The sequence below is a fragment of the Alexandromys fortis genome, unplaced genomic scaffold (assembly GCF_014885135.2).
Source record: "Alexandromys fortis isolate MF-2015 unplaced genomic scaffold, M_Fortis_MF-2015_v1.1 scaffold_129, whole genome shotgun sequence".
In the NCBI taxonomy this organism is placed as follows: domain Eukaryota; kingdom Metazoa; phylum Chordata; class Mammalia; order Rodentia; family Cricetidae; genus Alexandromys; species Alexandromys fortis.
In genome coordinates, this window is record NW_026068022.1 from 4,347,545 (window position 1) to 4,356,966 (window position 9,422).

The 9,422-nt window shown below is 38.6% G+C and overlaps 1 protein-coding gene across 1 annotated transcript; it reads right to left on the reverse strand.

Annotated features, from left to right (window-relative positions):
- Positions 1 to 6,927: 6,927 nt before the first annotated feature.
- LOC126514408 (olfactory receptor 502-like) lies at positions 6,928 to 7,873 on the reverse strand. The gene has a single exon (XM_050163311.1). The coding sequence runs from the start codon at positions 7,870 to 7,872 to the stop codon at positions 6,928 to 6,930; it is 945 nt and encodes a 314-aa protein (XP_050019268.1). The 5' UTR covers position 7,873.
- Positions 7,874 to 9,422: the final 1,549 nt, after the last annotated feature.

The following is a 9,422-nucleotide window of genomic DNA, read 5'->3' on the forward strand; positions in this document are numbered from 1 at the left end:
AGAGTTTATATTACACTTTGACCCTTTTCATATGGAACTACATCCAATGGGTTAGACTATATATTTGAAATATATCACTGGACACCATTCTGGATTGTTTGAAAATGGGCCAGCGGCGGCGCCGGCGCCCGCAGATGGCAGAGCGGAGTGGTGCAGGCGGGCAACGCAGGCCAGACCTCAGTCTGAGGCCAGGACCGGAGGGGACTGGCGCGGTGGCAGAGGATGCAGGCAGCAGGGACCAGCGCAACACCGAGAGCAGATCGCCCCACTACAATTAAATCAAAGAGGTAGGCCTTTGGTTGGCAAGGGCCCTGGCAAACGGGGAGCTGGGTCCTGTTCCGGAAAAACCTTCTGATGGGTTAAAGGGTTCTTGGCCCCAGGCAGGAGCCAGGAAACAGAGCGAGGGCAATTAGTAAGAGAAGCCTCTGGCCAGCAGAGAAACCCGATCCGATTTTAAAAGACCAATTAGATAGCATTGAAAGGAGGAGATGGGCAGGCGCCAAGGCAGAACATCACCCAATAATCTGAAAAACAACATGAAAACACCAGATCCCAAAGATCTTACAACAGAAAGATTTGAACACCCTAACACATAAGAAGTGGAAAAAATTGACTTTATGAAAGCAATAGAGTCCCTTAAAAAAACATGTAAAAAACACCCTTATAGAAATGGATGAGAAGTATAACAAAAAGTTTGAAGAATTAAGTAAATATGTACAGGAGACCCACAAACAGGTAATTGAAACAGGTCAAGAATTGAAAACTGAAATAGAAACAAGGAAGAAAACACTAATTGAGAACACAGCTGGATATGGAAAATGTAGGCCAATGAGCAGAGGCTACAGAAACAAGCATAATCAATAGAATACAAGAGATAGAAGAAAGAATCTCAGATTCTGAGGACACCATATAGAAAATAAATGCACTGATCAAAGAAAACAGCAAAGCCAACAAATTCTCATCACTAAACATTCAAGAAATATGGGACACAATAAAAAGACAAACCTAAGAATAATAGGAATAGAAGAAGGAGAAGAATCACAGCTCAAAGGCCCAGAAAATATTTTTAACAAAATTATGGAAGAAAACTTTCCCAACATAAAGAAAGATATCCCTTTGAATATTCAAGAAGCATACAGAACACCAAACAGACTGGATCAAAGAAAAGCATCCCCTCGCCATATAATAATCAAAACACAAAATATACAGGTTAAAGAAAGAATATTAAGAGCTGCAAAGGAAAAAGGCCAAGTAACTTATAAAGGTAAACCGATCAGACTTACACCTGACTTCTCTATGGAAACCATGAAAGCCAGAAGGTCCTGGATAGAGGTTCTTCAAAAACTAAGAGACCATGGATGCAAACCCAAACTTCTATACCCAGCCAAGCTAGTATTCACTATCAATGGAGAAAACAAGACATTCCAGGATAAGAACAAATTTAAACAATACGTAGCCACAAATCCAGCGCTACAGAAAGTAATAGAAGGAAAATCGCAACCCAAGGAATCCAACATTGCCAACACTGACTACAATAACTCAGGAATCTAGCGAACCTTCACCAGTACAACTCAAAGAAGGGACACACACAAACTCTACTACCGAAAACAGTAAGAATAACCGGAGTAAACAACCACTGGTCACTAATATCACTTAATATTAATGGTCTCAATTCACCTATAAAAAGGCACAGGCTAAGGGATTGGATACGAAAACAGGATCCAACATTCTGCTGTTTGCAAGAAACACATCTCAACCACAAAGACAGGCATCTACTCAGAGTAAAAGGTTGGGAAAAGGTCTTTCAAGCAAATGGTCCTAACAAAAAAGCAGGTGTGGCCATACTAATTTCCAACAAAACTGACTTCAAACTAAAATCAATCAGAAGAGATCGAGATGGACACTTTATACTCATAACAGGAACAATTCATCAGGATGACATCTCAATCCTGAATATCTATGCCCCTAATATAAAAGCACCCACTTATGTAAAAGAAATATTTCTAAAACTCAAGGCAGACATAAAACCACACACACTAATAGTAGGAGACTTCAACACACCTCTCTCTCCAATGGACAGGTCAATCAGACAGAAACCTAATAGAGAATTAAGAGAATTATTGGAGGTAATGAAGCAAATGGACTTAACAGACATCTACAGAACACTCCACCCAAATAGGAAAGAATATACCTTCTTCTCTGCAGCTCATGGAACCTTCTCAAAAATTGACCATATACTCGGAAACAAAGGAAACCTCCACAGATACAAAAGAATATCAGTGTCCACCTGTGTCTTATCAGATCACCACGGATTAAAGTTAGATGGCAACAACTATGCTACCCCCAGAAAGCCGACAAACTCATGGAAACTGAACAGTCAACTACTGAACCACACCTGGGTCAAGGAAGAAATTAAGAAAGAAATTAAAGTCTTCCTTGAATTTAATGAAAATAAAGAGACAACATACTCAAACCTATGGGACACGATGAAAGCAGTGCTAAGAGGAAAGTTCATAGCACTAAGTGCCCACTTAAAGAAAACAGAGAAAGCATACATTGGGGACTTAATGGCACACCTGAAAGCTTTAGAAAAAAAAGAAGCAGAGGTGCCCAGAAGGAGTAGAAGACTGGAAATAATCAAACTGAGGGCAGAAATCAACAAAATAGAAACACAGAAAACAGTCCAAAGAATCAATGAAACAAAAAGTTGGTTCTTGGAGAAAATCAACAAGATCGACAAACCCCTATCCAAACTAACTAAACAACAGAGAGAGAACACGCAAATAAATAAAATCAGAAATGAAAGGGGGGACATAACCACAGACACAGAGGAAATCCAGAGAATCATTAGATCTTACTATAAAAGCCTGTATGCCACAAAACTGGAAAATGCAAAAGAAATGGACATTTTTTTAGATAAGTACCATATACCAAAGCTAAACCAAGACCAGGTGAATGATCTAAATAGACCTGTTAGTCGCGAAGAACTAGAAACTGTTATCAAAAATCTCCCTTCCAAAAAAAGCCCAGGACCAGATGGGTTCAACGCAGAATTCTACCAGAACTTCCAAGAAGAGCTAATACCTATACTCCTTAACGTATTTCACAATATAGAAACAGAAAAGTCATTGCCAAATTCCTTTTATGAAGCTACAGTTACCCTGATACCAAAACCACACAAAGACCCAACCAAGAAAGAGAATTACAGGCCTATCTCACTCATGAATATCGACGCAAAAATTCTCAATAAAATACTGGCAAACCGAATTCAAGAACACATCAGAAAAATTATCCATTATGATCAAGTAGGCTTCATCCCAGAGATGCAGGGCTGGTTCAACATACGCAAATCTATCAATGTAATCCACCATATAAATAGACTGAAAGAAAAAAACCATATGATCATTTCATTAGATGCGGAAAAAGCATTCGACAAAATTCAACACCCCTTTATGATAAAGGTCTTGGAGAGAATAGGGATACAAGGGTCATACCTAAATATAATAAAAGCTATCTACAGCAAACCGACAGCTAACATTAAATTAAATGGAGAAAAACTCAAAGCCATCCCACTAAAATCAGGAACAAGACAAGGATGTCCACTCTCTCCATACCTCTTCAATATAGTGCTTGAAGTTCTAGCAATAGCAATAAGACAACATAAGGGGATCAAGGGGATTCGTATTGGAAAGGAAGAAGTTAAGCTTTCGTTATTTGCAGATGACATGATAGTATACATAAGCGACCCCAAAAATTCTACCAAAGAACTCCTACAGCTGATAAACACCTTTAGTAGCGTGGCTGGATACAAGATCAACTCCAAAAAATCAGTTGCCTTCCTATACACTAAGGATAAGGAAACAGAGAGGGAAATCACAGAAGCATCACCTTTCACGATAGCCACAAAGAGCATAAAATATCTTGGGGTAACCCTGACCAAGGAAGTGAAAGATCTATTTGACAAGAACTTCAAGTCTTTGAAGAAAGAAATAGAAGAGGACACCAGAAAATGGAAGGATCTCCCTTGCTCTTGGATTGGGAGGATCAACATAGTAAAAATGGCAATTCTACCAAAAGCAATCTATAGATTCAATGCAATCCCCATCAAAATCCCATCAAAATTCTTCACAGATCTGGAGAAGACAATAATCAACTTTATATGGAAAAACAAAAAACCCAGGATAGCCAAAACAATCTTATACAATAAAGGAACGTCTGGAGGCATTACCATCCCTGACTTCAAACTCTATTACAGAGCTACAGTATTGAAAACAGCTTGGTATTGGCATAAAAACAGAGAAGTCGACCAATGGAATCGAATAGAAGACCCTGACTTTAACCCACAAACATATGAACACCTGATTTTCGATAAAGGAGCTAAAAGTATACAATGGAAAAAAGAGAGCATCTTCAACAAATTGTGCTGGCAAAACTGGATGTCAATCTGTAGAAGAATGAAAATAGACCCATATCTATCACCATGCACAAAACTCAAGTCCAAGTGGGTGAAAGACCTCAATATCAGTCCAAACACACTGAACCTGATTGAAGAGAAAGTGGGAAGTACTCTACAACACGTGGGCACAGGAGACCACTTCCTACGTATAACCCCAGCAGCACAGACAGTAAGGGCCTCATTGAATAAATGGGACCTCCTGAGACTGAGAAGCTTCTGTAAAGCAAAGGACACTGTTGCTAAGACAGAAAGGCAACCCACTGACTGGGAGAAGATCTTCACCAACCCCGCAACTGACAAAGGTCTGATCTCCAAAATATATAAAGAACTCAAGAAACTAGACCGTAAAAGGCTAATCAACCCAATTATAAAATGGGGCACTGAGCTGAACAGAGATCTCTCAACAGAAGAAGTTCAAATGGCCAAAAGACACCTAAGGTCATGCTCAACTTCCTTAGCGATCAGGGAAATGCAAATCAAGACAACTTTAAGATACCATCTTACACCTGTCAGAATGGCGAAAATCAAAAACACCAATGATAGCCTTTGCTGGAGAGGTTGTGGAGAAAGGGGTACACTCATCCATTGCTGGTGGGAATGCAAACTTGTGCAACCACTCTGGAAAGCAGTGTGGAGGTTTCTCAGGAAATTCGGGATCAACCTACCCATGGACCCAGCAATACCACTCTTGGGAATATACCCAAGAGAGGCCTTATCATACAACAAAAGTATATGCTCTACTATGTTCATAGCAGCATTGTTTGTAATAGCCAGAACCTGGAAACAACCTAGATGCCCTTCAATTGAAGAATGGATGAAGAAAGTATGGAATATATACATATTAGAGTACTACTCAGCAGTAAAAAACAAGGACTTCTTGAAGTTTGCAGGCAAATGGATGGAAATAGAAAACACTATCCTGAGTGAGGTAAGCCAGACCCAAAAAGAGGAACATGGGATGTACTCACTCATATTTGGTTTCTAGCCATAAATAAAGGACATTGAGCCTATAATTCGGGTTCTTAGAGAAGCTAAATAAGAAGGAGAACCCAAAGAAAAACATATAGGCATCCTCCTGAATATTAACCTTCATCAGGCGATGAAAGGAGACAGAGACAGAGACCCACATAGGAGCACCGGACTGAAATCTCAAGGTCCAAATCAGGAGCAGAAGGAGAGCGAGTACGAGCAAGGAACTCAGGACCTCGAGGGGTGCACCCACACACTGAGACAATGGGGATGTTCTATCGGGAACTCACCAAGGCCAGCTGGCCTGGGTCTGAAAAAGCCTGGGTTAAAACAGGTCTCACTGAACATAGTGGACAATGAGGACTACTGAGACCTCAAGAACATGGGCAATGCGTTTTTGAGCCTACTGCAGGTATTGGCTTTTTGGGAGCCTAGGCAGTCTGGATGGTCACCTTACGAGACCTGGATAGAGAAGGGTTGTCCTTGAACTTCCCACAGGGCAGAGAACCCTGATTGCTCTTTGGGCTGATGGGGGGGGGGCTTAGCTGGGGGAGGGGGAGGGAAAGGGGAGGCGGAGGTGGGGAAGAGACGGAAATCTTTAATAAATTAAAAAAATGTAAATGAACGAATAAAAACATCAATGACTTTTATTTTATAAGCAAAAAGATGGAATTTGTTTCTAAAACACTAAAGTGGAGGAGAAAGGAGCAGCAAATGTGATCATCATCCATAGGAGAAGATTGGATTGCATCTCTCCTAAAGATAGTTAAAGTGTTTCAAAGATATATAGCCAGGTTGCTCCCATCTGAGTGTGGGGATGAGCGACTTGACCATGAAATCTTCAAAAAATTTCTTTTTCACAGTTTCAATGTTGGATTTACAAGCTTGGCTCTTTGGTAGAAAATAATTTCTGTTGTTTTTCTTGTTGTTTGATTCTTTTTGTCCTTTACAAGCTCATGAATATAACTTAGAATTTAATGTTTAAATTCTTATCATGATCAAACATGGTGGAACAAATCTCTCCATTTTATAGTAAATGAAGAGAAGAAACAAAACATTCTGAGTGCTAAATATCCTTTATGGCATGTCTCTAGTAAATTAAGAACTTCCCTAGGTTCAACACCTCTGATTCTCACCCTTACCAACAGCAAAAAAGAACATGTATTTAACAAAAACATGAGACTTTGGGGACAGGTAAAATGCAATATGTACCAATGTTGACTATCAAATATTTTTAAAAATGCAAAATACCTTAAAAACATTGCAGCATATTATGTTTCATATGAATCACCTTTGAGGTTAAAACTTTATTTGATTTTATTAAAGGTAACTTACTATGACTCTTCTATTTCATCTCTAATCTGAAAGTTGAACTGTGATATTTATTGCAATGGTCCTTACTTGATAATAATGTATCAACAGACTTTTTCAATCACAGACCCACAACTTTTGTTACTATAAACATTATTGCACTATCAAGTCCTACGACATAGCAAATGTCCCTAAGAAAATATTTTCCTACCAAATTGTCTCTTTAGAGCACCCTTGATCTCATTATTTCTAAGGCTGTAGATGAGTGGATTCAACATGGGGATCACCACCATGTAAAACACAGATAACACCTTGTTCTGGTCTGTGGAGTAGTTGGAATTAGGCATCACATAGATGAATGTGACAGTCCCATAGAACAGAGTGACTGCAGTGAGGTGCGAGGTGCAGGTGGAGAAGGCCTTCTGACGGCCCTCAGTAGAGCGCATCTTCAGAATGGTGATGAGGATGTAGGTGTAGGAGACAACAATGACAAACACTGTGATCACAATCACAGTGCCTACAGAAATAGTGGCAAGAACAATAGAGACACTGTCATCTGAGCAGGAGAGTTCAACCAAAGGAGTAAAGTCACAGAAAAAGTGATTGATTCTGTTTGGTCCACAGAAGAAAAAAGAAAAAAAGGAAATGGTAAAGGAGGAGGCATTAAGAAAACCACTTATGTATGCTACTATAAGCAACTGGACACAGACTTGTGTGGACATCTTCATGGAATAATGCAGTGGGTTGCAAATTGCTATGAAGCGATCATAAGCCATCGCAGCCAAAACAAAGCACTCAACTGTCCCAAAGAAAGCACCTGAGCCAAGTTGAATGGCACATCCACAGTAGGTAATGGTACTTCTCTTCAGCAGGAAGTTGACAAGCATATTGGGGGTGACCGAAGATGAGTAGCCTATGTCAGCAGAGGCCAAGTGACTAAGAAAAAAGTACATGGGGTGATGGAGCTGGGAAGAGACTCTAATAAGGAGGATGGTGCTGAGGTTCCCAGACACAGTCACCAGGTAGATGCACAGGATGATGAAGAAGAGGACGACTCTAAGGACTGGGTCATCTGTCAGGCCCAATAAAATAAACTCTGTTACCTCAGTGTGGTTTCCATCCTTCAGGAAAGCCATGGGATAGTGTCGATGCTGCCAGATCAAAGCTGTTATAGAGACATTAAAGAAATGGAGTAATGAAAATGACTTCATTTTCAGCAGCTCAATCTTGGTATATCACAAATATATCATTCAAAATAACTGACAATTTTGTCTGATAAAATATTAGTCAGGACTCTGGGTGTGCATATACTTTTTTGCATTTAATGTGACTTAAAGTTTTAAAACAAATGCTAGCACGCTTCCTTCATATAATGTATCTCTTGTCTTTTTAGTTATTTATAGTAAAGTGTACCTATGTGGTTTTATAACTAAAGTTTTAAAATATGAGACATATAAAAGTACAAAAATTATAAATAGCACAGGAAGTGTGCAACCACAGAATTATACGATGAAGACTTAATGGCTAGTCTTACTACATGCCTATTATGCACCAGAACAAGATACAGAATTTTATATATATGGTTCTTTAGTTTCCCACAGGTAGTATTAATCAATCTTACTATTTATATTTTATTGAGACTATTTAATTTGAAAATAGCAAATAGTTTATGACTACACAAGAAGTCTAGGATCAACATATAAACAACAGGCAGACTGAACTTGATTTAAACCTTTAATAACCATTATTCATTTGAGAGTCATAGTGAAATTCAGGGCAAATACACATTTTAGATATACAGCAGAGAAGTTAGTATATTAGAGAAGCAAGGGGAACATCAAGATGAATTTTCTTGAACTTGAAAATCTAGAAAGGAATCAGTGCTTTTTAACTGGAGTGTGATGGAATGAAATTACATGGTTTTCTACACAGTACAATGACAAAAAATATTCAACCTAAAAACTTAAGAAATCTACTTAGGTTCAACCAGCTTGAGGCTACATGCACTCTTATATCAAGATTTTTATATCTTCTGATTAGCTAATATATTTGGTGCCTGTGACCGTAGACTATTTTGTCAATAAGCAAGGCAGTTATTTCTAGAAGAGATTATCAATAGTTTACCACCAAAATATGTAAAGATAGTGACGTCATTTGTCTGCCTAGTAACTTCCTGTACTCTTAAAGAGCATGCTGGATTCTAGTTCCATCAGTGGCTAGATAAATAAGAAATCTTTAACAAATAAGGTTACCTGAATTTTCAAAGGAGTTTGAGTATGGAAACATAACTTGATGCACATATATTTTTGTTCTAGTTTATTGACTTATTCTGTCTGACTTGTATACCCACTAAAGTTTATAAATTTGAATGCATCTCTAAAGACTAAAGTACTTTTCAAAAATAAAGTTCAAATCAGTAAACCAAATATACCAAAAATTGCAAATTTACCTTTTCCAACAAAAATTCATTGCAAAGTAATAAGCTCAAGTTCTCTTTTCTTTTGTAGATGTACAGAAGTCTTTTACTTCCAATGTTTGTCATCAAGATGTCCCTGCTGAACCTCTAGATTCAAGTGTGGATTCAAATCACTGGGGATTATTATTTCATTCCCACTGAGTACTGAGCAGTTCATTTAACAAACATACACACACAATTAATATTCAAGGCGTTGGTCAATCTCAAGGG